Source organism: Astatotilapia calliptera, chromosome 20, assembly GCF_900246225.1.
Source record: "Astatotilapia calliptera chromosome 20, fAstCal1.2, whole genome shotgun sequence".
NCBI lineage: Eukaryota > Metazoa > Chordata > Actinopteri > Cichliformes > Cichlidae > Astatotilapia > Astatotilapia calliptera.
The window spans coordinates 28,962,717-28,990,327 of record NC_039321.1 but is presented as its reverse complement, the minus strand read 5'-3'; the positions used below and the strand labels follow the sequence as shown (position 1 = coordinate 28,990,327).

The 27,611-nt window shown below is 44.2% G+C and overlaps 1 protein-coding gene across 8 annotated transcripts; it reads left to right on the top strand.

Moving 5' to 3' along the window:
- The first annotated feature begins 19 nt into the window (after nucleotides 1–19).
- On the top strand, nucleotides 20–27,611 carry kmt2d (lysine (K)-specific methyltransferase 2D). Of its 8 annotated transcripts, XM_026153237.1 has the most exons (56): nucleotides 2,285–2,509; nucleotides 3,593–3,675; nucleotides 3,857–3,965; nucleotides 4,053–4,255; nucleotides 4,453–4,562; nucleotides 4,649–4,811; nucleotides 5,248–5,419; nucleotides 5,552–5,666; nucleotides 5,885–6,063; nucleotides 6,162–6,439; nucleotides 6,573–6,692; nucleotides 6,846–7,639; nucleotides 7,766–7,891; nucleotides 8,045–8,158; nucleotides 8,282–8,386; nucleotides 8,471–8,652; nucleotides 8,956–9,120; nucleotides 9,275–9,384; nucleotides 9,517–9,561; nucleotides 9,662–9,850; nucleotides 9,950–10,132; nucleotides 10,238–10,360; nucleotides 10,890–11,011; nucleotides 11,107–11,236; nucleotides 11,320–11,406; nucleotides 11,489–11,566; nucleotides 11,664–11,822; nucleotides 11,956–12,025; nucleotides 12,189–12,427; nucleotides 12,533–12,606; nucleotides 12,876–12,926; nucleotides 13,035–14,651; nucleotides 14,744–14,902; nucleotides 15,275–15,393; nucleotides 15,546–17,292; nucleotides 17,341–17,476; nucleotides 17,563–17,686; nucleotides 18,067–18,148; nucleotides 18,241–18,307; nucleotides 18,449–18,681; nucleotides 18,792–21,680; nucleotides 21,891–22,040; nucleotides 22,148–22,312; nucleotides 22,412–22,559; nucleotides 22,653–22,734; nucleotides 22,824–22,996; nucleotides 23,226–23,350; nucleotides 23,441–23,576; nucleotides 23,926–24,047; nucleotides 24,140–25,520; nucleotides 25,620–25,756; nucleotides 25,985–26,115; nucleotides 26,526–26,811; nucleotides 26,931–27,004; nucleotides 27,109–27,217; nucleotides 27,293–27,611. In XM_026153237.1, the coding sequence occupies exons 1-56, from the start codon at nucleotides 2,370–2,372 to the stop codon at nucleotides 27,383–27,385; spliced, it is 15,303 nt and encodes a 5,100-aa protein (XP_026009022.1). In that variant the 5' UTR covers nucleotides 2,285–2,369; the 3' UTR covers nucleotides 27,386–27,611. The 8 variants fall into 8 exon arrangements, with proteins under 8 accessions (XP_026009026.1, XP_026009023.1, XP_026009025.1 ...); XM_026153241.1 differs by lacking the exon at nucleotides 2,285–2,509 and adding an exon at nucleotides 20–790 and having other exon boundaries at nucleotides 15,546–17,476; XM_026153238.1 differs by lacking the exon at nucleotides 2,285–2,509 and adding an exon at nucleotides 797–1,311 and having other exon boundaries at nucleotides 15,546–17,476.

Genomic DNA, 27,611 nt, shown 5'->3' with positions numbered 1-27,611 from the left:
TGCTTAAAGACTGGGCATTTTAACACAAAAGATTATTGTTATTCGTCCTGTTTTGTTTGTTTTTACTTCTTCTTCTTCTTCTTTGGATTCATTCTTCCTTGAAAGACGTTTATCTTGCAGGCATATTGCAAAACAAAACAATGGTGTAACAAATTGCACGATTACACGATTTCAAAACGCGCAACATTACACGACCCGCTAAAATGTATTTATTTATTTTTTAGATAATCGATTACGACCCATCGGCAATGGTCATCAGAAAGACAGGCGGAAAAAATTAATCGTTAAACACAATGAGCACATTTGTTAAATCAATTACAAAAATAAATTTGCACCACGACAAATGTAACATAATCGAACCCACACACATCGTGGCCCATCATTTAAACAAGCAAACCATTCATCAGCAGACATGTGCACAGCAGCTGTATTCTTACAATCATAACAGTCTAATGAAAAATGGCCTCCCTGGATCCGAAAATCAAAATGATCTAATATCCACCATATTTCACTGGTCAGCGCTCACCAGATTGAAATCGTATGTGGTAAAAACTATTAGCCTCGCACAAGGTTTACTCGAGGTTTAAAAAGTGTAGTAGAAACTAGTAGTAAATATAATTTCTGCCCCTTGGTTTGCATGAATTATTATTTTTTGACGTAGTTGTTATTAGCTGGCACGGCTAGCAGCAGTTAGCCACTTGGCAGAACAGCCGTTTGAGGACGCGAAGTGAAGAAGAGATGCTAGTGACCCACACAAGGGTACCCATGCAAAGTTGACTCGCAAATTTAGGTAGATGAAAAGTCTGCGGTCGACTGACACCAGACGCCAAAAATATATACTTTTGGTGACTTGTCAACAAAGTTCAGCGCTGTCATTTTCGCATACACTGTTGTGGTGCAAACTTGCAATAGCTTATCACGACCTCGCGAACGAGATTCCAGAGCAGAGCAAAAGCTAGCTGATGTTAGCCATTCCAGCTAAAACCCTGAAGCAAGGAAAAGTAGTTAGTTTCGATTCGCTGTATGAAGCCGGGGAATCTTTACTAGACTTGTGTCTGTGACTAACAGTTCCCCGATAGCGTACTCGACACAAAAGCTCAAGTTGCCTGTTAGCTAATGGCATTATCCATCTAGCTAGCAGCATCGCTCAGCCTGCCTTCCGCCGACGTGCACTTCCCCCCACTCTGACTCCAGCCGGCTAGCCGTAGAGTTAGTCCGGTACATAAAATGAAGCGACCATCAGCATTTTGGGACGCTGCGTGGCTCTGTGGATTTTGCTGATACATGAGGAGACGATATTGTTTTTGTGAGGTGAGCTGCTTTGATTATGGCTCCTTTAAACCTGTTACCTAAAGACACGCCAACCCTGACCTTAGACCGGGTGTTAGCTCTACAGTCGGTAGTGTTTAGCTGTTAGCTTCGAGTGGATGGGGGCTGTGTAATTGCTGGAAAACTAGCAATGTTACCTGGGAGCTAACTTTAGGTTGATATATGTTGCACATCGACTGTTTCCGCGCCATTATACGCAGTGTAGCAGGTTAACATTTTTAAAGGTATGTCCATGTTTGTGGGATTTTGTGTATTTTATGAAGTTTTTTTCTCTTTCCAAGACTTTGCAGCTACGTCACTGTTGGTAGTTTTTAGCTTTTCCGTTTCAGCCTGCCGCCAGTGACATGGACATGGCAATTTTCTGGACAGAACCAACCCTTTGAAGTCGATGTTTACATTGAGAAATAGTGCTTAGCGCTGCAGTTGTTCAATTGTAAAATATCAGTAGCTTTTCTGTTATTATTTACAGTTACTGCAACAAATCGTTGTCGCTATTTGTAAAGAGTATAAACTAAAAGCAAACACCTCTACCCTTTAAGTTAATTTGTAACGTTAACACTTTTAACGTCAACTTCGCTAGCCAGGATGTTAAGACGTTAAAGCACTCGTCGTGTTATTACTTTGCTTTACGTGTTAGTAACTGTATTATTGAGATAAAACATATATGGTATCCACATGAACTGAGATATGAGTCGAGTTAGATTTGGAAGATCTAGTTTGTTGTCAAGAAGAAAGCCCGTTTCTGGTTCCATCGAGTGTGTTTAATACGGACATGCAACGTTAACGTTTCATTTCGTGCAGTAGCTCAGTTGCATTCTCCAGCTAGCAACGTCTGTGCAATCTGCTAATGATGCGCACCACCAGGCAATATGATAGTACTTTTAATCGCGTTGAGTTGAAATTGTTTGAGAGTTTTTTGTTTTGTGTTCCCACTAATGGGAAAGACGTGCAAAACAACCCTGGGTAATTTTGACAAGGATTGAAATACTTTTGATACTTTGTGCTGTATTAAAAGCGTTAAATTCGGCTTGTAATAACTGATGCTTCTGTGCATGAACCACCAGAAAAGCCCAGTCGTCCTCGGGCTGGGATCCGCTTCCACCTGCCCCAGTGAAAATGAAAAGAAATCATTACCAAATGGGTATGACAGCGTTAACCCACAGGAAGGCTTTTTCCTCAAGTATGATGGCACAATTTACATTTTGTAACTCCTGAAAAAACGCTCTTCTGTGTTTGATTTGTACTTTGAAGCCATCGTCACGTTATTTGCCAGCATCGCACTGATGTCGATTGTGCGGGTCTTTTTCGGTTTCGCGATCATACTTATAAATCCTAGCGAAGCTGTAATATAGCAAAAACATATGGGCTACTACGCGAATTGAAGTTGTCCGACCTCGTTTAAAATGCCTGTTAAGAGCTTTAAACGTTACACGCATGAGAATGGGTCGTTTGATTAGCTATGTGGGTAAAATATGGTGAGGCCCTCGTTGTTTGTTTTACAGTATTTTTGTTAATGGCGTGAACCTCGCAGCGGAACTATGATGCTTGCGACGAGGTTCTGCACGAAAGGAGTCCCGCTGCAACAGGAAGCTCCACACACGGAAGTTGTATGTTCTTTGTGTATCCCGATTTATGGTTGTTTTATTTAGCAAAACACCATTTTAGTTTTAACATTTCGCGCTTTTCCACCAAAACTGCTTGACCGATTTGGATTATGAATTGCTGGGTAAATAACTTGAGTTGTTAAAACGTTGTCGGATTGATCGTGCTCTTATAACCTTAACGCTGTTTTTACGAGTTTGCGAAAAAAGCTCGATTGTACAGGATAAATACAAGGAAATTATCTTTAAAAAAGAGGGGGAGAGGGGGGGAAAGAAACAGCAGGCAGCATTTATTAGTTGTGTTGTTGGCTTTTATGTAAAAGTGGGTTTGGATGCGTAGAGTGTGCATTTTGTGGTTAAGATGGCTTTTTATGTTTAATATGTTGGATTATGAACATTGGAGTTTTCTGTCTCAGCAAGTGAGAAACTGGAGATCACTTAACTGCTCAGTTTTATATAGGAGAAAATAAGGAAAATCTTTCGGGTTTTTTGTGTTTCTTTTTCTTTTCTCTACATTATGTGATGATGATGACATTAGCATTTTAAAATAGTATGCCCATTTTTTAAAATGTATTTTTTATCTACAGTATTGTGGAATTACCATAATAATTACTATGACAATGATTTGCAAACTGGTGCTAGTTTACATTTTTAAATTGCAGATCTCTGTCAGGGAGGTCAAAATCAGTACGGGGGATGGACGAGCAGAAATCAAACTGCGAAGAGAATGACTCTGAACCAACAGGTAATATTTTCTTTGCTTTCTGGACTCTCTTCTGCACCTTTATGAAGATAATGGTGTGTTTTTTCCCTTTAAGCTGTGGCTACCATTGTGAATAAGGGAGCTATTTGTGTGTTTCATGCAATTATTCTTAAGATTTATTTAAAAAAAAAATTGCCTTTAAACATTTTTTCCTTTTGTCTAGCTGATGACAATGCCACTGCAAAGCAGCTTGTCTCTTCTGCCGGGGCGTCTAAGGCCATTCCTGCTGTGGAGTCGTCGAGTGCTAATGCAGCCTCTTCTAGCACATCTGTGTAAGCCCTTTATTATATAATAAAACCTGCTGTGCTTCTTGCTTTATCCAAAGAAGGTGCTTTCAACAATTTCTCACCTGTGTACAGAGAGAGCGTTCGAGCCTGTGCGCTTTGTAACTGTGTGGAGCGGAGTCTGCATGGACAGCGGGAACTGAGGCACTTTGGACCATTTTCTGAGCGGCCAACCCTCAAGCCATCAGCTTCCCCACTGCCACAGCCTGGAAATGATGACCTGTCTTCCATTGGATTTCCTGATTCGCCTTGTCTGACAGCACTCCTTGATGACTCAGGTTAAAGTCTAAACAAATAAATAAAAAAATAAAAAAAAAATATATATATATATGTGTATATGAATATGATTATTTTATTTTTTTTAATTTCTGTTAGAATTGTTTGAAACATGTTAGGTTCTTTCTACTAGAGCACGCTGATGTAGAACAGAGGTTTGGTTAGATATTTTACTAATGTTGGGCTTTATTATAAACAGGGGGATGTTGGGTTCACCACTGGTGTGCAGTGTGGTCAGAGGGAGTAAAGCAGACAGAGGATGAAGAGTTGGAGAATGTGGATAAAGCTGTTATCTCAGGGACACAGCGGGTAAGTGTAGTTTGATTAACCTGGATTAGATGTACTCGATGAAAATATAAAGACAAACCAAACTTGATACCCTTGGCTTGCTCCAGATTTGCGAATACTGCAAAAGGCTGGGTGCAACCATTCGATGCCATGCTGAGGGCTGTTTGCAGTTCTACCACTTTCCCTGCTCAGCAGCCAGTGGATCCTTTCAGTCTATGAAACAGCTGGTCCTCCTCTGTCCAGAGCACATAGATAAGGCAGAGGAGCTGGGTAAGTGACACTCTGTAAGAAAGTCATCACAATTCTGACAAAGGCTTCTGTTTCAGACTAGGACTTTACACACACATATGATGTCCTGCTGCCAATCAAACAGCAAAAAAGTAGAAAAGCAGCATATTGTTTGGCTTGGATATTTGTTATGCTCCATGTATATCTGGCTCATCATCTGTGGACTAGCAGTTTGACAAGACTTAAAGACGTCTTTATTGTTTAAAATGTCAGCTATCTGTGTAACTTAATTTCTTTTTTGTCTACTTTTAACTTGTCTTTCTTAAAAACTGAAAACTTTCTAAAATTTAAACAAAACATGAGAGTTAAGTGCTAGCTTCATACCTTGTTGAGTCTCATGATAATTTAAGGTGAACTGAGAATATTTTTATGAAACCTATTCATATGTTTTTTTGTTTTGTTTGTTTGTTTTATGCAGCTGGTGAAGAGTCTTGGTGTGCAGTATGTGACTCAGCAGGCGAGCTCACTGATTTGCTCTTCTGCACGGGTTGTGGTCTCCACTACCATGCAGCCTGTCTGGAGATTGGAGCCACACCTATCCAGAGGGCAGGATGGCAGTGTCCAGAGTGTAAAGTGTGCCAGACTTGCAGGTGAGTCTAACAGTCTAGCATCGTTCCTTTTTCTCAGATGTGTGTCCTGTTTTACTTTGTTTTTATTTTAACTGATTATTTTATTTGAATTGATTAAATCTCCCTTTTCCACTTATTATTACTTTTTCTTAGACAACCAGGTGAAGACTCCAAAATGTTGGTATGTGATGCTTGTGATAAGGGATACCACACCTTCTGTCTCCAGCCAGCCATGGATTCTCTTCCCTCTGACCCATGGAAATGCAGAGTAAATCCTTTTTCTTTATTTAACCCTCTATCCAAAAAGATTTCCGTATATTGAAACTGGACATTCACTTATTTAATAAAACATAATCTTACCTTATTTTATCCAAATTATTTCTGTTTAAAAAGACATTGGTAAAGGTTTTTTTTGTTGTTGTTTTTTTGTTTTTTCCCTGTCTGCTTTTTTTGGGTAATTGTGCTCTGTAATCTTTATTCTATTAGAGGTGTCGTGTATGTGTGGTGTGCGGAGTCCGTGGACTAGTGCTGCCAGGCTCGGCCCAGTGGTTTGATAACTACGCCGTGTGTGAGGGATGCCAGCATCACCGCAGTTCTATATGTTGTGTGTGCAGCAAAGCTGCCAACCCGTCTGTTGCTTTGCAGTGTTGCAGCATGTGCCGCAGGTTAGTTTAAAATATAACAGAGCTTGCCATGATGTGTGACCATGTCAGTGTTACGATCATTAAAAACAAATAAAAATCTTAATAATCTTTTGTCTCAGATGGGTTCACAGTGAGTGTAGTTCAGCAGGGGAACCCCCAAAAGCTGAGATCATTTGCCTGCTTTGTAAGGAGGGTCAGCGGCAGCCAGTTGCTGAACCATACACAGCAGACACTCAGACCACAACGTCCCTTAAGGAAACTGAAGGAGACATTAAATTGGTGGGAATGCCAGTCCAAATGGATACAGACTTATCAGAAGTGACACCAGGACAGAAACACACATTAGAAATGGGACAGGCTAAAGATGAGGCTGATAAAGAGACACCTATGGACTTTGGTAAGTCGTTACTGTACACTACATTGGATCAAACTTAAAAGAAATGCCTGTGATTTGCATATGGCTGTTAGAGCATTTTGCGTGTGTGTGTGTCAGCAATGTTTTTATTTAGTTTAATTATTTTTCATCTTAGTGATGGAGTTTGCAGCGGTTCAGGCAACAAACACTGTGGAGAGAACAATGAAGGGAGAGCCACCCTTACCAACAGAAGCTTTTGGTTCTGAGGGACCAGCTCCTCTACTTGAGTCTACAGGTAAACCAAGGTCGCACGATGGATGTACTATATATGAAAATAAACACCAAGCAGAACTAGATTTTTTTTTTCCCCCCCCAAAAGATTATTGTATCTAATAATGGATGTAAAAATGACAGTGGTGATAATCACACATTCCTTCATTTCAAATAGGCTGTGCAACAACAGAGCAGAGGGGCTCTTGTCCTCCCGCTGCTGAAGACGGAGCCAAAGAGGCACAGAGTCAAGTGGCAGCTTCCCAGGATCCCACAGCAGAGACACAGTCTAACAACAGCTGTGAAGTAGAACCAACACCAGTGTCACAGCAAGGCCCTGAAAGCATGGAGGTGGATGAGGAGAAGCAAGATGCTCCTCCCTCAGTTAAACAAGAACTATCACAAGAGTTATTGAAGAGTGCATCTGGTGACATCTGTATAGGACCGTTCTGTAACGATCCCCAGAAGTTACCAGCTTCCACAGTCTCTGTGGTTAAAACGGAGCCTTTGTCTATGGATGAAAAGCAGGAACGAAGTCCATGCCATGACTTCCAGTTGCTTTCTAATCGTTCTTTATCAATAGACACACAAGAGTCCCTCTCTGCAGCTGACATAGAGGGGAGGTTATTACCTCACTCTGAGGAGGAGGAGGAAGAGGAGGATGAGGATGATGACCAAATGAAAGGACACAGTGAGGACATCAAGAGAAAACTACAAGAGGTTAAGCCGGAGTTGTTGCTGGATGAAATGTCAAATATGAGCCATGGTGATGAGAGCAGCAGTGGCTTTCTAGGCTCTCCAGGAGAACCTGACCCTCAGCTTTCCATGGAGCTTGGCCTTGTACCTTCCAGCCGCTCGCACACTGACATCTTGCTCACTGAGACCGATGACTCTCTTCCCTTTGAACCTCTCAGAAGTGACAGAGAAAAGGCCAAACGCAGAGGGTCCCCAGGCCGCTCAAGGGTCAAACAGGTGAGGTCACCATGTACTAGTTGATATATATTTTTTGATAGCTGGCACTAATTTAAGTCTTTGTTTTTAATGTGTCATTGTTATAACGTGACTTGACATTGAGAAGGCTGTTTCTGTGAATTGCAGGGACGAAGCAGTAGTTTCCCTGGAAAGCGTAGACCTCGAGGTGGTAGTGGTGGTGGTGGTGGAGGGAGAGGGCGTGGTGGGAGGTCACGCCTTAAAGCTATGGCCTCCTGCATCGACGCCTTTTTGGTGAGCTGCACTTTTAAGCATGTGTTTTTGTTTTTTGTTGTTGTTTTTAATGTTATTTAACTTTTTAAAATATTTTAGTAATATGTAGTTCTCATAATTTTCATAAATTAGCTTGAAATAAAATACTTCTGCAAAATTACTACACTGTTACAGCTAAGCATGACCTCAGACACTGGACTGAGTAAGGAGGAAGACGAAGAAGAAGATGACACCATGCAGAACACAGTTGTTCTTTTTTCAAACACCGATAAATTTGTTCTGCTACAGGTAAAGCTGCTTTGACGTTTTCACTTACCCTGTGTGGATTTGCTGTGTTGACATTTCTGTATGACTGCAAATTGACTTATTGTTCTTAATTTTTCTCTTTTGTTTTCTCTCTTGTATTTTTAGGACATGTGTGTCGTCTGTGGCAGTTTTGGAAAGGGTGTAGAGGGGCAGTTGCTGGCTTGCGCTCAGTGTGCCCAGTGCTACCATCCTTATTGTGTTAACAGCAAAGTAAGAACAATGCTAAACTTATGATGGATTATGTTTTCATTGTTTTGTTTTGAAAATCCAGATTAAATTTGATGTCTTCTGCAGATCACCAAGACGATGCTTCGTAAGGGCTGGCGTTGTTTGGAATGTATTGTGTGTGAAGTGTGTGGAAAGGCTTCAGACCCGTCTCGTCTGCTGCTGTGTGACGACTGTGATGTCAGCTATCACACCTACTGCTTGGACCCTCCCCTGCACACTGTACCCAAGGGTGGTTGGAAGTGCAAATGGTAAAAAGAGAGAGACATGATAAAAAAAACAAGAAACTTAAGTGCACAAAGCTTTGTTCATCCATGTAGCTTTGAATTGGGTCAAATGGAAATGAATATATCCAAATTTGCATATTATGTAAAACACTGGTGGCTCAGCCTTCATTTGCAATTCAGAGGCCCATCCCTCCGGCTCTTGCTTCTGTAGCAACAGAAAATTTGTTACACCAATCACATTGGTATCAGTAGTTTTATTTTTTTAATCTTGCATATTAGCTGGAAAAATGTTATAAAGCACCAAACTACATCTCTATCTCTGTCCAGGTGTGTGTGCTGTGTGCAGTGTGGATCCAACTCACCAGGTTTCCACTGCGAGTGGCAGAACAACTACACACACTGCGGGCCTTGCGCCAGCCTCGTCACCTGCCCGGTATGCCGGGAGAATTTCATGGAGGAGGAGCTCTTGCTGCAGTGTCAGTACTGCGATCGGTGGGTGCTGATTATTGGAACTACGCACAAAATAACCAGAAAATGAGAGCGAGTAAAGCATTACTTATGTATTTTTGATGTCATAAATTATTCCATATCATCTTTGATTTGTTGAAAAGTGCACATAGCTAGGTTTTTATGTGTGCCTATGCAGATGGGTCCATGCCGTCTGTGAGAGTCTGTACACAGAGGATGAGGTGGAACAGGCTTCTGATGAGGGCTTTGCTTGCACATCTTGCACCCCATATGTTCCAAAACCTGTGGGTAAGTCTCAGATTGACAGTGTCTAGGTCTTCAGAAATACAATTAAGATATTGTGGGGTGAGTTTTTTGACTGGTTGTTTTATTGGTGACACAATTTTCTTTTTCTCCCTACTTTTTGCCCTTTGGTCACAGTAGTAGAGTCAGCCATTATGGCTTCAATAAAGATAAAAGAGCCAGGTAAGAAGATGTAGCTCCTTATGTTAGTTAATTATTCCAAGTACATTTTCTGAGTTTGTGCCCTTTATTTTTACTTAAATTTGTGATTGTCACTTTTTAGAGCCCCAGTTCTACCGTTTGGAGGGTGTTTGGCTTACAGAGTCAGGCATGTCCCTGCTTCGTAGCATCTCTATGTCTCCCCTGCACAAGAGACGGCAACGTCGCTCCCGTCTTGGCACTATGTGCTCTGAAGGAGGTCCTGATGGAATGGATCTAAGAGAGGTTGAAGGAGAAGGGGATGAGGGAAAAGGTTTGGACAATTTCCACTCGTTCATTTGTCTCTAAAGAGTTTTCAGGATTACTTTGTGCCTTTTACAATAAATAAATAAATGTTCCTCTATATAACCAGGCTGTGGGGATCCCATGGACTGTGAATCAAAGATAGACCAACATGGGAGCCCTGAGAGAGACGGTGGTACTGAGCGGGATGCAGGTGCAGAGGGAGGTGCTGACGGTGACTGTGAGGGTCTTAAAGGGGGAGCAGAGGAGACAGATGACAGCAAGAAAAGAAAGCGAAAACCTTACAGGCCTGGTATGCAATCATGAATGTGACTGTATAAAGGCATTTACAGTATCTACATAGATGTATCATCATATCCAAAATAATTAAAACATATGTTTCCTTTAATTATGTTAGGAATTGGAGGTTTTATGGTGCGACAAAGGAAGTGTCACACACGGATGAAGAAAGAATTTTTTGCCCAGTTGGCTGGAGAGACCATGTTGGATGGACAGCCAATTGAGCGAACTATTGAAGAAGGTTTGTGACAACAATTAATTAATTAATATATATATATATATTTTTTTTTTCTCCACTGTTGTGTCACATTGTTTTTAGGTCAGTGGTAGTGACTTAATTGATATAACTGTTCAATGGTATGTCAGGTCAGAAAGCTTGCTAGGGAACATAGTAGCTTGTTCACCTTCTTTGTGATCTAAGGCTGCATTTAGACTTATATCAACCACTGACATCAAACCAAGCCCTTGTTTATTTAATTAAAGCCACAATGCTGAAGTGAACAAGGTGGTAAAGTAGAGGAATCAAGCAAAAAAATAATCAAGGTGATTCAATAGAACATCGTGATCAGGACTTAATTTGTGACAAAATGCTTTAAAATCCGACATGATGCAAACACTACATGCCCCCACCTTCACACACTTAGACATTTTTAATGTTCAGCTCCCTTGGAACGTCCTCATCTCTGCTTAACTTGTAGAGTTGTGATTCAATGTATTTTATGCAAATAACCTAAACCAAAGAAAACTGAATTTTATTATTACATTTTTAGGGCCCCACCCTGACACAGACAACATTATGGATCCTAAACCAGTGGAGGGAGAGGAACAGGCCAAGAAACGTCGGGGTCGGAAGAGGAGCAAACTCGAGGATATGTTTCCAGCTTATCTCCAGGTTTCTTGTCTCTCTATGTGCCATGTTTTAAAAGTGAAAATAAAGATATCCACTGATTTGATGTATATATTGTAAACATTTGTAATTCCCGGCAGGAGGCATTCTTTGGAAAGACACTGATAGACTTGAGTAAGAAGGCAGTGATGATACCTCCAGGGCAGAGGCCAGGTTCATGCCCCATCAGACCTACTTTACCAGCACCAACCAAGAGTACTACCCCAGACAGTAAGAACATTAACTTGAATTTGGGATGCTGGTTAAGAAAAAAAGTCAGTGCAGGATATGTAAATTTTTGTTTCTTTCACTAGCTGATGCCGGGGATCGTGTGGTGGACATAAATTGTCCTCTCAAGCAAGAGGGGGGTGAAGCCCCCCAGGCTCAGGGAGACGGTGCAGGTAAGTATCTATGTGGCAGGTGAAGTTAATAGACCTTTTTAACATGCAGTTCCAGGTTGTTTTAAAGTTTTACACCTTTTAGGGATTCCTACACCATCCTCATCACAGACAAACCAGGTGTCAACTGATCCTCATGATTCTGATGCAGAAAAAAATGAAGGTAAGTTCCTGCGGAGGGCACTGTGCTATATAGCATTTAAGAATGACTTGTAATATAATTTATTCCTTCCTACCATGCTGTTGTGCTTGTGTGATAGGTCTTCCACAGGGGGTGGAGAGTCAGGATTCTGAGCAGTTCTTCAGGAAGGTTCTGGGAGTGTCGGATGGTTCCTCCTTGGGAGGTATGAAGCCCATCTTGGAGGGCAATAAGGGAGAACTCAGTCGTAGTGCTTTGCCACAGAGAGCTCTCCCCTCAGGTGAGAACAAGGGTTTCCTACAGATGTTCATATAATTAAAACCGCAGCTATTATTACCTGTTGTATGATTCCTGAATTATTAAAAGCATGATTGAAAAACTGTTGTATTTTAATTCAATTACCGGAATTGCAGGGTCCCTGCCCTCAGCTGGAATGATGGATGCCTTTCCTGGAATTTCTCAGTCACCGTTCTTCGACATGCGGTAGGCTCATTAGTGCATTTTATTTCACAGCATCTCAGTCATGTAGTTACAACTCATATAAAAGCAGAAGCTTAATTCCCAATTATTTATATTTTTTTCCCCCGCATGTGGCCTTTTTATTTGACCAAAAAACAAACCCTCTAACTTATTATATGGTGTACAGGGACAGAGGAGGGCTGTTCAGTCCAGATGGCGGTGAGGAGAGCCCTTGGGCAACTCCCTCTACCCCAGCAACTCCTTCCTCCCCACCAACCCCCACAGAGGCAGAGGGTGATGGTCTGTCCTATAACCAGCGTAGTCTGCAGCGCTGGGAGAAGGATGAGGAGCTTGGAGAGCTCTCAACTATTTCCCCTGTTCTTTATGCCAATACAAACTTCCCAACTCTCAAACAGGACTACCCAGGTTAGTGAAGAAGAAACATATTGTACAATGTATTTTATCAAGGTCATGATTTTTAAGTTTATGTCACAGTTGTAACGTAAGTGTTAAATATTTCTCTCATCACAGATTGGGCTAGTCGCTGCAAGCAGATCATGAAAATCTGGAGGAAGGTCCCAGCTGCTGACAAGGTTCCATATCTGGTAGGTTCTCTGTTTTTGTTTTGTTTAATACATTATTCTTTCATATTATCATTTGTTTGCTGTAATTCTCTTTTTAACACATTTCTAAATTTGCAGTTGGTCATATACTAGGTTCTCCTTTTTTAATTTTTTATTTATTTATTTATCCATTGTGTGTTTTTTAGCCTTGTTTTTATAAGAGTTCGTGCTTGGACTTGTGTGCCTGTACATACGTGCAGAAGCCGACTCTCTCTCTCTCTCTCTCTCTCTCTCGCTCTCTCTCTTTGTAGCAAAAGGCCAAAGATAACCGAGCAGCTCAGAGGATAAACAAGGCACAGAAGGTGAGTTAAAAGTAGATTTCTTTTTTTATTAAGTTTAGCAAATGACTTCATTAGGTTTACGGTGTGTGTGGTTAATATTCCTTTGGTGCTCTTTTTACCTTTTCATAGCAGGCAGAAAGTCAAGTGTGCAGGCCAGTAAAAACAGAGCAACCACGTGCAAAGGGAGAACGGCCAAGTTTACACCTCCAGATCCCACCACCTTCAGGCTCAACATCAATCTCCTCTCAACCCAGCTCTGCAGACAGCCCATTTCCCTTGCCTCCCGATTCAGGATCGTCTTCTGTCTTTTTCTCAGATGGACCTGTCAAAACTCCATTATCAGCTGAAATCCGGACAGATCCTTTGGCTAAGCTTCCGCCTCAGTCACCCCATTCTTACTCACACCCAACCACACCTTTCTCTAATGCCGGGGCCAGCCCCGTACAGGCCCCTTCCTCAGGTTATTCTGCTTCCGGCCCGCAGGGCCCTCCTCAGGGACGGCCAGCCAGTCTTGGCCCTTTTGACATGCAACCAGGAACTCCTGGAACCCCCAGACGGGCTCAGCAGGTTGACCCCTACTTCAGATCACAGCTGCAGCAGCAACAGGGTCTTCTTCCACAATCCCAGCAAGGCTCTCAGGAGTCCCTAGGGCCTCCAGAAAGTCCTCATTCAAGAGGTCCTGGGCTCGGGGAGTCGACCATTTTTTCACCATCCCACAATACCCACTATGGAGATCCCTTCAGAACCCAGCAAGGAATGGGAAGGCCAGAATATGGTTCATCACCGTCACCATCTGCATTGGCTTCATCTCCTGCAAGCACAGGGCAGTACAGGACTGATATGAGTGCACCCTCTCCACGTTCCTCTGCAGTTGGCAGACATGATCTGTCCACCGGCTCCCCTGCTGGAATGCTTGAGTCTGGAGATGGTTTGTTCAAGGCACCTTTAACGCCACGAATGCACCAAGGAGAGAGTGGGGCACTTCATCCTGGAGCTTCACCTAGCCATGTTGCTGAAGGCTTCAGGCAGTCTCCCTCTCACTCTGATCCCCATATTCATCCTCCACTAACTACCAGACCGCAGTCAGGTGATAATTGTTCTCTTGGACCCCAGAGACACGCTGTAGCTCAACAGGAGCAATGTCCTAGAGTACCCTCCAGCCCACAGTCCCAGGGCAGCTGCCAGTCTCCCCACACTCCTGGTGGCATGTCCAATGATGGTTACTCTGTCCAGTCTCCTGCTACTCCTCGTTTCCAATCTCCAGACCCTTGTTCTCGGCCACCTTCAAGGCCACAATCTAGAGACCCGTTTGCAGCAGTCCATAAGCCACCTCGCACTTCCTCTATTGGCCCAGAGGGAACTGGAAGTTTCAAAACATCCCCTCATCCTAACCAGCCATCTCCAGCCCATTCTACTAATACATCTATAGGGGATCCCCTCTCTGGAAAGCCATCAGCTCCCCCTACTTTCAGCCGCAGCCCGAGCACGGGAGGCTTTCAAATAACTCAACAGCAGACTCAGATGGTGCAGCAACCACAGCCACAAACTCAGCCGGCTTTGTCAGCAGACAGCCTTACCTCGCGAGTGCCACCTTCCTCTGGATCTCAAGAAATACCAGCTGTCCACACTTCAGACATGTCAAGTCAGCCATCTTTGCCAGTAACTCAAGAAATTCCTGATATTTCAGCAGTACAGGACCCTTCAGTAGCAGGACTCAGCCCTGCTGATCTGGAAAAGCACAGACCGGTATCAAAATATTTGCCTTTGAGCAGGCATTGAGTGCACTTCTGCATGCTTTTGTTTTTTCTTTGCTAATCAAAGTTTCTCGTGTTTTATAGCGCCAAAGACTGAGGGAATTTGTGATCAGACAACAAATGCACAGACAAGAGAAGGAGGCAGCTGCTGCTGCTGGCAGTTTATCCCCTGGATGGTCTGGGGGAGGGATGGGAGCCTTTCAGCAGGATAAAACTCACAGAGCACCACCACCTTATCCACAGGTAGGGATCCTGTGATTGAATAACATTACATTATTAATGTGAAATCTTGCAGGCATTGTTACATGCATGTGGGGAAGATGCCCACAGATGATTAGTGGCATTGTAAAGCGCTTTGGGTGCCTTGAAAAGCGCTATATAAATCCAATCCATTATTATTATTATTTTTATTATTATTATTATTATAATAATAATAATAATAATAATAATAATAATAATAATAATAATAATAATAATCTGGAAGATGTAGGGTTTTGTTTTGTTTTTGTTTTTTTAAGTTTCTGATTTTCATGCAGACATTATGAAAAAAGTTATTTTTGATTTATTAATAACTAAAGAGTCAAGGGACAATGGTACAATTTTTACTTCCTTTAGGAACGTATTGCTGCTGCCGCTTCAAGTGCTCAGGCTTCTGTGTCGGGGAAGATGCCCACAGATGATAAGCTCATTCGCCCACCACATACAGGAAACCCTGCCGTTGTTGATCCAGTTAGGTAAGCATTTAAATAATGAGGTACTTGGATTGAATAAACCAAATACAGGCATAAATCTTTTGGCCCTGAAGATACAATTGGCGTCTTAAATTAGTCCAACTCCCTTTCGTTGTTTTTGGGGGGGAAAAAAAAATATTTTTGTCTTTCTTCAGGCTACCAGGATCTTCCAGACCGCAGGGTATGTTTACCCGTCCACCATTCCCTCCTCAGTGGCAGGGCCAGGCTCCAAGGAGGTTCCCTCAGCCTGGCATGGAAGCTGTGGGCATAAGGCACAATCTTAACCCTGCTGTCAATATCCAAGGTATGGAAGGCATGGGTAATACTCATGCCATGATGCCAGGGCACGGAGGTGAATCCATGCAGCCAATGAGTCAAGGTCCACCACCACAGTTCATTGAGTTGAGACATAATTCACAAAGGCCACCCCTGCGACACCAATTTATACCCCGTGGACCCCAGCCCAGGCCACGTCTCTTTGTCCCAGAGCAAGAGATGTCAACACCTTATGTTCAGCAACTTCCTATAGCTCAAGTTGGTGGGATTCAGACAGAGGGGTTACAACAGGGTGGACTGTCAGTTTTACTGCCTCAGCAGTCCCACATGCAACCTCAAAATGCTACTTCAGCCCAAAACACTCGCAGTACTGAGCAGCATCGACTTTCACAACCAGGTATAGTCACAGAGCCCCAGCCTGCAGCTGTAGAAAATGCAGAAGAACTGCCAGAACCTGATCTTGATGGGCTAGGCGATGCTCCAGGAGATGGAGGAGTAGAAGATGAGGATGATTTGGCTCTTGACCTGGACCCTGACAAAGGAGATGATGACTTGGGCAACCTGGACAACCTCGAAACCAATGATCCACATCTTGATGACTTACTCAACAGTGATGAGTTTGACCTGCTGGCTTACACTGATCCTGAACTGAACCAAGGAGACCCTAAAGATGTCTTCTCAGACCAGCTGCGGCTGGTAGAAGCTGAAAGTGAGGGTCCTTCAGCGTCGTCTGGTTCTGCACATGTTAAAGTGGAAGACAAAGCCAGGGTGGAGCCAGAGCGGAAGGCTCTGACAAAAGTCCCTTCTACTGCACTAGAGTCTGCTGCTCAACTAACACGCTCTTCACAAACCGCTGATGCCTCTAAAGTTAAAGTAGAGAACAGAGGTTTGACGCCTCAGCTGCAAACGGGACAGACTGTGGTGAAAGCTGAAATGGGAGAAGCGGTATCCATGCCTCTTGGTGTGACCGCACCAACAACAAAGACTCCACAAAGTGAGAGCCAGTCTGCCTCACTCAGTTCTGTTCGATTAGGGGGACTTCCATATCCCTTGCCAGGCCAAGGTAATCCATTGCCTTTTCCTCCAGCTCCTCCACATGGCGATATGGGTGATGATCCCTTAGGACTACCTGATGTAGGGGAGCAGCACTCTCCTGCTGTAGATCTGGCAAAGGTAGAGAGCTCATTAGATGGTGAACTGCCTCTTCTAATACAAGATCTCCTGGAGCATGAAAAGAAAGAACAACAGAAACAGCAACAGCTCAGTTCTCTTCAACAAGGAGGCATACCACAACAGTTTTCAGGCATTCCAAATCCACATCCGAATCAACATTCATCTGGGCAAATAATGTTACCACACCACCATCGTCCACCACCCCAAGGTATGATGAATCAGCCAGGGATGGTACCGCGTGCGTCACACATTTTGCAGCAGCAAAGGCTTATGGGACCTGGTATAGTACCGCCAACTCACATGATGGCCCAGCAGCAAACCATGATGAGGACGATGCAGCCTGGGATGCAGCCTGGGATGCAGCCAGGGATGCAGCCTGGGATGCAGCCAGGGGTGCAGCCAGGGATGCAGCCTGGGGTGCAGCCTGGGGTGCAGCCAGGGATGCAGCCTGGGGTGCAGCCAGGGATGCAGCCTGGGGTGCAGCCAGGGATGCAGCCTGGGGTGCAACCAGGGATGCAGCCTGGGATGCAGCCAGGGATGCAGCCAGTGATCCAGCCAGGACTTGGCCATCAATCACAACAGCAGCAGCCAGCAGTAAAACAGTCAACTCTGACCAACAGCTTCTTCCCAGATAAAGGTAAGCTTCATGTCTTGTCACAGCCACAACTTCTTCTTTTTTCTTTTGTTTTTCCATACTTCCACTAATTTCACCTATTATTGCAGATTTGGACAAATTTGCTACAGATAACATTATGGATCCCATTGCCAAGGCGAAGATGGTTGCCCTTCAGGGTATTAAGAGAGTGTTGGCACAGGATCCAATGGTTGTTCCCACTGGCATTAACAGGTATTTCTAATAATGTTTTTGTTTGTTTGTTTTTTTAATAAATAACATGGATATGTTTTTGCCATTGTTAAACTGCTGCTAGAAAGCAGAGCATGTGTTGATTGTGATTATCTTCAGATCTAGTTTTTGTTGTTGGTTCCAGCTCTTGTAAGCTGTTCAACGTAAAAGTAGCATCCCTAACACCACTGTTCACAAGGTTAACTGCTCAGCAACCACTTATTTGCAGTAGCTATGTGTCAGAGACATGCCTGCAATGGTAACTTCAGTGTTAAAGACTGCGATTAGACGATCAACTGTACCATTAGCACACCTGTTTGCTGAGGCCCATGTTAAATATTTTTAAGTGGATGTCACTCAGCACTGTTTTGCTTTCTCTTCAGGCAACAAGTTTCTCTGCTTGCTCAGAGGCTGGCTTCTGCCCCAGCCACAGATCCAAATCAACTTGCATCTGGACCTGCAAAGGTATGTTGGTTTATTTTTAAAAAGTGATCGATGATTTAATTTGTAAAACTGATGATAGCTGAGTCATTTAAATGCCACGTTTTTCTGTTTAGGAGGGAGAGACAAGTGATCCACCCCAGTCAAGGCCTAACCCTCCTCAGTTTGTGCAAGGAATAATCAGTATGTTTGACCAATACTGCCTTTTGAGCTGAATTGAGTCTTTTTTTTTTCTTTTCTTTTTTTTTTAAGATTAATTTTTTTTATTGCAGTCTCCATACATTTGTGGATAGCTAAGGGTGGTTTGTGATTTCTTTTCTATAGATGATGCTGAACAGCACCAATACGAAGAATGGCTTCTTCATACCCAGCAGTTACTCCAAATGCAACTGAAATTTTTGGAAGAACAGATAGGAGTTCATCGCAAATCACGCAAAGCACTGTGTGCGAAGCAACGCACTGCTAAGAAGGCTGGCAGAGAGTTTGCTGAGGCAGATGCAGAGAAACTTAAGTTGGTCACAGAAGAGCAGAGTAAAATTCAGAAGCAGCTTGACCAGGTGTGTAGATGTTCAATGTTCTGAAAACAATTTTTGCATTGCACAAAAAAGGCTTCTGGCACATTTGATATACATGATATACAGATGTCCTCATAAATATTCTGTTTTAGGTGCGCAAGCAACAGAAGGAGCACACAAATCTAATTGCAGAGTACAGAAGCAAGCAGCAGCAGCATCAACAACAACAGCAGCAGCAGCAGCAGCAGCAGCAACAACAGCAGCAGCAAGGCTCTGGTATTATAACCCAAGGTCATTCTGCACAGGGGGGGCCCTCTCACATGTTTCCCAAAATGCCTGGTCAGATGATGATGGGCCAGCAGGGGGCACCAGTAATGGGGCAACATCCTGGCATGGTATCCCAAGGTGGGATGCCTGTCAGAATGCCCCAAGGTCAGCCCTTTATTGGAGGAGCCCAGCCACAGCTTTCTGGGGCTCTTGGAGCCAGTGGTGCCAGGGTCCCAGGTCCTCCTGGGCCTTCAGGAGGATTTTTCCCTCAGGGGCCTGGGGTGCAAGGTGCAGACCCTAGGCTTCTTCAAGAAAGACAACTTCAGCATAGGATGCAGATGGCAAAGTTCCAGCAACAGCAGCTGATGGGCCAACAACCAGTGTCACTCCCAAATCAACAGTCTAGTTTAATCAATCAGTCGCAGGCTGGTATGATGGGGCACCAACTTATGGCACAACAACAGGCGAACACTCAGCAGGGTATGCTAGCTAATCAGGCTAATCAGCAGAACATGGTCCAGGTTGCACAAGGAATAGTTGGAGGCCAGACTGTGGCTCCATCACAGAATCTTGTGGGCAGCCAGCCTATTAACCATTCTCAAGGCATGGTATCAACTCAGGCAGGAATAATTGGTAACCAACAAGTTGCATTGTCACAGCAGCAGAGGCCTCAGCTGATGATGGGACAGCAGGGTATGGTTGGTGCTCAAGGTCACCCTGGCCTGAGGGGGCCCCATGCCCAGTTGACTCCTCAACAACAGAACATTCTGGCCCAACGCATGCTTGCATCTCAGCAAAATATTACAAAGAATTTAGCCCACCTTCAGCAGCAGCAAATGACACAAAGACAACCAGCACAGTTGATCAACCAGTCTGGCCAAGAGCAAGGTCTTTCCCAACCCTCTAACCCACAAATGGGTTCCTCTCCTTCAGCAGGAAGTAACACACCCCAGCCCCAGGGATCTACAGAGAGCCAAAACTCAGGACCCAAAGAAGGTGGTATCCTCAGCCCTGATTCAAGAACCCCACCACAGCAGAGCGGACCCTCTACTCCCAACCAGATCCAACTAGGCTCTGCAAATGATCATCAAACTGACCTGGGACGACAGCAGCAGCACCAGAATCAGGTTTATGTAGGCCAGCAGCAACAATCAAATCCCCAGTCTGTACATGAGAAACAGTCGGGTTTGGTCGGGAACCAGCAAACTGGTATGCAGCAACTGCAGCAACAACTTCCAGTCACTGTCCAGAGGCAAAGTTCCCTCACCACTGACAAGCCCAGTTTGATGACAATTAAAGAGGAAGGAAAAACATCTGATTTCTTACATCATCAACAGCAAACTCTTCAAAATGCCACACAGCAGCCACAGGACCCCACCATGCCGCAACAGATCACAGGACACAACCATCCAGGGCAGCAACAACCTGCTATGATGGGTCTTAGTTCACAACAGCAGGCCATCATGGCCCAACAGCAGAAACAGCAGGTTTTAATGAGTATGATGAGAGCTCAGCAGCAAGGAATGATGGGACAGAGACCTGGTGTTCCTCCTGGACAGATCCGCGCCCCTATCAACATCCAGGCCATTATTGCTCAGAATCCTCAGCTCCGCAATCTCCCCCCCAACCAACAAATACAGCACATCCAAGCCATGATTGCACAAAGACAACAAGGACAAATGCTGCGGATGCCAATAGGTCAGGGCCAACAACATCAGTTGAGGCCTCAGCTCCCACAGATGGGACAGCAAATGATGGGGATGGAAGGCCATCAAATGTCACATGGAGTCATGGGGAATCCAGGAGCAGTGGGAAATCAACACCAGCCAGGTATGCCAGGCCAACAACCTGGTGTTGCTCCTCAGATACAGCAAGGAATGATGGTCTCTGGGCAGCAGCTCCAAGTGGGAGAGATGATGCAGCAACATATGAGAGGACAGGTGCCACATTCCCCAATGGACCAGGGCCCAATGGTGAGGCCAGCATCTCCACGTCAGCCATTAGCCAACTCCCCTGGGGATTCTCAACGGCACACTTTTAATCAAGCTATGGGGATTCGTCCACCCACTCCCACCCAGAACCAACAGCAAGCACTAATGGCAGGCCGTGTGCAGGGCTCTCCATCGCATGCATATTCTCCAAGAACTCCCTTTGGCATGAGTCCAGTCCACCCAGTCTCACCCCATTCATCTCATGTCTCCTCACCTTCTATAGCTGACAGCAGGGCTGGGAGGGGCAGTCCCTACAGTCAAGTCAAGGCTTCTCCACTCAGGTCACCCGGGGCTAAGAGTCCACTTGATTGTCCAGGACCTAAAGCAGACACTCAGTCACCAGGCAGTGGTCTGGCTGCTTCAGTGACTTCCAATGGGCCACAGAGAGGTACAAATGCTCAGCGTCAGTTGCAGCAGGGTGCAGAAGACAAACAAGAGGAGCTATGCAAAATGACAATACAGAATATTAAACAGGAACCAAGGGAGGTCCAGTGTGACAGTGCGGCTGAAGCTCCTACTGGGACTATAAAGCATGAAGCAACTGGGGAGATGGTTAACGCTGGGAACAACACTACCTTTATTAATGCTGGAAGTGCTGCTGTGACTCAAAGCCCTAGATCTGAGACTGGACAGCAGTTGCTGCAGAAACTCCTAAGAACTAAGAATATTCAGCTTGGCGCTCAGAGGCCTTGTGAAGGCATCCACAGTGAGATCAATGGTCACATCAACAGCAAACTGGCAATGCTTGAGCAGAAGCTTCAAGGGACTCCACGAAACATGGAGGTATGTTTTCCTAAAGTGTATTCATTCTCTTTACCCTGATCCCAAAAGGTTGATTCTGTTTATCTGGACGTAGCGTTTTCAATGGGAGAAATGTTTCGTCACTCAACCTTTTGGGATTTACTTACCTGGATGATTGAGCATGCATCAAGACTCTTTACCCTGATGTTATATTTGGGGAAAAATCTGTTTTATTTTCTTGACCTTTTACAGGATCTGCAATCGATAACAAAAAGGCCTCCTGTGCAAAAGCCAAAGCGCACTAATAAGGCAGCTGGAGATCGAGGGCCTAATGCACGGAAGAAAAACAAGAAGGAAGAAGTTGGAAAAAGTGCTGAAGCCTTGTTAAAACAACTCAAACAGGTACAATAATGTCAAAATACATTTCCCCCCCTAATGATATTTTGCCACTGATGATCTGAAGATTGATTCTTTTTCCTTTTCTTGGCTAATGGATTTTTACTCTGTAGGGCCTCTCTCTGCTGCCCTTGATGGAGCCGTCAATCACTGCCAGTGTGGATCTTTTTGCACCTTTTGGAAGCAGTCCAGCCAATGGAAAAGCCCAGCTAAAAGGCTCATTTGGAAATGCAGTGTTAGACAATATCCCAGACTACTACTCTCAGTTACTCACTAAGGTCAAACTAAGCTGCCAGTGCACCACCAACATTTTGAATAAGGCATAAAGGTAATTTCAGAGCAAAGTCTTCAAGAACATATTGTTTGTGCATTCACAGAGCAACCTCAGCAACCCCCCAACACCCCCATCTTCCTTGCCACCTACTCCTCCACCATCAGTACAGCACAAACTGCTCAATGGAGTAACAGCTGGGGAGGATCTGGCTGAGAGACAGAAAAACAGAGAGCCTGCTGAAGAGCCGATGGGTACATTTATTGTTAATTATTAATCCACAGTTATGCAGTAATTGCATTCTAAATGCAATGTATTATTATGCTGCATTTTGTTTCCTCCTTCAGATTCTGTGAAAGAGGAGGTAAAGAGTGTAGATATTCTAGCAGCTCTCCCCACACCACCACATAACCAGAATGAGGATATCAGGTACACAAGGACAACTGTGCATAGTTATCAGTCCATAGCATAGATATTTTCATAAAGAGGCTATAAATGTGTGAAATATATTTTAACAGGATGGAAAGTGACGATGAGGATGCTCCAGAAAGCATAATTCCAGCATCATCCCCTGAGAGTAATGTAGGAGATGAAACTCCACGTTTTCCTCACCTGCGGGAGCCTAAAGAGGAGGAGACGGACAGGGCAATATCACCTATCATACCCCTCATACCTCGCACTGCCATCCCAGGTATTCTACTCAGCATGTCACATCCTACGGTCTGCTGAGGTAGCAATGTGCTGCTCTGTATGGGGGATTAAATTCTAAGTTAGTTTGTTTTATATGGTTGCATGGATACATAGGTCATGGGGAAACCTGCTTGGAATTTATACGATTGTCAAATTTTTTTATTTTAAATATTAAATCTGTTTGCGTCTTGAAATGCAGACAAATGTTGAATTTACACATTTGCTTACAGCATTCACAGAAAATAAACAATTCGAAGCTCCTGACGGCAAGGTAGATTCAACATCCAACCACTGGGATAAGAGCAAAAGCAACGAGGTGTCTGTAACGTTCACGTTGTCATCTGCTGCAGCCAAGGTACTAAGCCATCATAATCTTATATCGTCTTTAAAAGCTTTTGTGTCTGAATCTATTGAGGCAATCTAAACTTCTACTAATATTTTCCAGAAACTAAATCACGTGATGATGGCCATGGCCCAGCTTCTCAACATTAGAATGCCAGGTACTTATGAGGTCACTATCCCTCCCCAAAACCCTGAAATGTCAGGAGGAGATGGGCCTGCGAAAGGACCTGGCCAATCAGGTACACACTAAAATAAATAAATTGACGGTTTAGCTTTTTTAGATTTCTGCTGATGTCTTTTTTTTTTTTTTTCTTTCTCTTTTTCTCTTTTTTTTTTGTGGAGTGAGTTCCTATTTAGCTAAAAGCAAAAGGGTGCGAGTCTGTCAAGACATTCAAAATTCTGCCTCAAAGTGACCTGTCATATTATTTGCTAATGTAAATATTTCGTCTTTCATTAATCCCATCTCATGATTGTAGTTTAAGCACTTTAGTTGAGCAAATTTGGTGTTTAAATGTTTTTGGGGTTTTTTGTTTTTAAAACAAATTGTGGCAGAGTGACTATACCATCTATCCATGTTATGTTTTACAGGGGTTCTGTGTACAAAGGATGGTGCTTCACCTAGTCAGGATGAGTGGCTAAGGCAATTTGATGTGTCTCTACCTGGCTGTACACTGAAGAAACAAGTTGACATTCTGGCACTTATTAAACAGGTTGGTCCCTAAAGGTCTCCTATTGCCTCATTTAATCTTTTTTATTACATGTGTTGAAAGCGTTACATCTCCTGCGTGCATTTTGCTCTCAGGAATTTGCAGAGACTGAAGAAAAACCAGTTCAGCACTGCTATACAACCAATGTAAATGATTTGGATGTGCGCCACCTTCCTATTATACCAGTGGAGGAGTCTCCACCCCCATCACCGTCTCCTCCTCATCCTCCTCCATCTCTGCCAGTTACAACTAGTGAAGCTGAACCTTCCAAAAAATCAACTTCCTCATCACTGTCTCCCTCCAGTCCGGCCAATGTCCAAACAACAGCTGAGCCTGAACAGCATGTTAATCCTCCTCTTGATGCTGCTCAATCAACTGAAGTCACAGAGCCTGAAGTTGCTGCTCCAGAGTCTTGCGCAGACGCAGCAGCTACCTCGGCAGTTTCTGATCCTGCTGCTGCTCCTGAAGATCATCTGAGTGCTGTTGTCAAGGAGGAGGAGGTAGAGGATTTGGTCACTGATCCAGCTCAACCTCCTAAAGATTCTCCCACCCCCATGGAGTCTTCCCCTAAAGCTGTCAAGCAACGCAGGCCTCTCTCACCTGATGAGGAGGTGGTGCATCCAAAACTGAAGAAATGGAAGGGGATTCGCTGGAAGCGTCTTCAGATTGTTATCTCGATTCGGAAAGGTGGCTCTAAGAAAGAAAACAGCCGTGAGGTGTCTGAACTGATGGAACGGCTGCGCATTACTCTTCGACCAGAAAGGCTGCCTCGGGATAAACGCAAGTGCTGCTTCTGCCACGAGGAAGGCGATGGTGCCACAGATGGGCCCGCTCGTTTGCTTAATATTGATGTGGACCTATGGGTGCACTTAAATTGCGCTCTGTGGTCCACAGAGGTGTACGAGACACAGGGGGGTGCCCTAATCAACGTGGAGGTAGCCCTGCGTCGCGGATTGCGGACTCTTTGTGCGTACTGCCAGAAAACTGGTGCCACAAACAGCTGCAACAGACTGCGCTGCCCGAATGTCTACCACTTTGCCTGTGCCATCCGGGCACGCTGCATGTTCTTTAAGGATAAGACCATGTTGTGCACCCAGCATAAACTGAAGGGGCCCAGTGACGATGAACTCAGCACATTTGCGGTCCTACGCCGCGTCTACATCGAGCGTGACGAGGTGAAACAGATAGCCAGCATCTTGCAGCGCGGAGACCGTATCCACCTGTTCCGCGTCGGAAGTCTCATCTTTCACGCTATTGGCCAGTTGCTGCCCTCCCAGATGGCCAACTTCCACTCAGCTACTGCAATCTTCCCCGTTGGCTACGAGGCCACACGCATCTACTGGAGCACACGCGTACCCAACAAGCGATGCCGCTACCGCTGCCGCATCAGTGAAGATGATGGCCACCCGCTGTTTGAAGTGCGTGTTCTGGAGCATGGGATGGAGGATTTACAGTACCGTGACCCTACTCCAGAAGGTAAAACAAAAGTGCTTTCTGATTTTTGTGCTCTATTCTCCCTTTGTTATGTTTCTTAACCTTAAAGAACAGAGTTGAATTTGCTGTTTTTGTCTTTAGGGATCTGGGACCGGGTTGTTCAGCAGGTGGCTAAACTTCGTGAGGAATCATCCATGTTGAAACTGTTCACTGAACACATCAAAGGGGAGGAGATGTATGGCCTTACAATTCACGCTGTCATGAGAATCACTGAGTCGGTAAGAATCCCGAGCACTTTCTGTCCCTTTTTTATTTTGTCTTTATCTCCCATGTTCACTGATCTGTGGTTGGATAACTGTTTCAGACTGTAATAAAACAGCATTACAGACTTCACAAAATATCTGCTCTATCTTGTATTAACTGAACTCAATGTGACCAGAAATGATAAGCTTTATAGCCATTATAAGTCCATTATGATGATCATTGACTGACTTGTTGTGTTTTAGTTGCCCGGAGTGGAGAACTGCCAGAATTACCAATTTAGATACGGCCGGCACCCTCTGATGGAGCTCCCACTCATGATTAATCCCACTGGCTGTGCTCGCTCAGAGCCCAAGGTCCCCACACACTGCAAGAGGTAAAGCATTATTTTTAGCGAGAAGCTGCACACTCAACACGTTCTGACATATCTGTTAATCTGTACAGCCATGTGAATCACGTCGAAGAGGCTTGTTGACTAAATGTTAACATTTTTGCGGAGTTAAATTCCAGACAGAATATGTTGACTGGTGAGGTAATATACATTAAAAAATGAAACTCTTTTAACATCTATGTAATGTGTAGCAAGTACATAAGCTAAAATAATTTATGTTGGTTATGAGTAGTTGGGCACGGACACGCTCCGGTTGGAATTTAAAATTCCGATTTAGTTATAGGTGCAGTTCTTTTTATTTTTATGTGGGTTACAAATGCAAGTAACTTGCTTCAAAACAACTTCAAACCTGTAAAATTCAAAACATTCAGACTTTCATTTTTCTTTCTTTTTAGGCCTCACACTCTTAACAGCACCAGTGTGTCCAAGGCCTACCAGAGTACCTTCACTGGAGAGCTCAACACACCGTACAGCAAGCAGTTTGTCCACTCCAAATCCTCCCAGTATCGGCGCTTGAAGACTGAGTGGAAGAACAACGTGTACTTGGCACGTTCCCGCATTCAGGGCCTGGGGCTGTACGCTGCGAAGGATTTGGAGAAGCATACGATGGTTATTGAGTACATTGGTACTGTCATACGCAACGAGGTGGCCAATCGCCGGGAGAAGATCTATGAAGCGCAGGTACTCAAACAGTTGATGGAGAATGGGTGGTGCAGAAACTTTGTTTGCTGTGCCGCTCAACTTTCTACAGCTGTAGGACACGTCTGACCTTTTTTCTTTTTCTTGCTCTTTTGCTGTAGAACCGAGGGATCTACATGTTCCGTATCAACAACGAGCAAGTGATCGATGCAACTTTAACAGGTGGCCCAGCCCGGTAAGTGTTTGTTTGTGCATGCCTGCCTTGTTTTAAACCCTTATTTTATGTTTATTTTCTTCCCCCAAATTGATTTGATTTTCCCCCATTTCCCTTCTCACCAGCTATGTCAACCATTCCTGTGCGCCCAACTGTGTTGCTGAGGTTGTAACGTTTGACAAAGAAGACAAGATTATCATCATCTCCAGCCGAAGGATTCCTAAAGGAGAGGAGGTGCAGTGTGATAAACAGCCTTCATTGTACTACTACTATATCTGCAGCCTTTAACTGTCTCTCTCTTAATTCCAGCTGACGTACGACTACCAGTTTGATTTTGAGGACGATCAGCACAAGATCCCTTGCCACTGCGGAGCCTGGAATTGCCGAAAATGGATGAACTAACCAGAAAGATGGAAAATTCCCTCTCGCTGGTACCAGAACACTCCTGCGCCAAAGCCTATGAAAATCCTACATCGCCAGTGCATAAGCTGTTCATAAAGATATGGAGGAAGGCTGGCCTCCGCTATTAAAAGACTAAAGTGTTACCTGTAGCCAAAGGTTTGAAGAGCATTAATCAATAAAAGCAGCCGACCACCATTCATCAGCAGAAGCTTGATGGTGGGACTAA

Bases quoted from the DNA above. Each gene is read 5' to 3' on its own strand.
- kmt2d (XM_026153234.1), top strand. From the start codon at position 2,370: ATGCTTCTGTGCATGAACCACCAGAAAAGCCCAGTCGTCCTCGGGCTG. The intron at 5,667-5,884 runs GTAAATCCTTTT...TTATTCTATTAG, and splicing joins CTGACCCATGGAAATGCAGA to AGGTGTCGTGTATGTGTGGT. The intron at 6,440-6,572 runs GTAAGTCGTTAC...TTTTCATCTTAG, and splicing joins AGAGACACCTATGGACTTTG to TGATGGAGTTTGCAGCGGTT.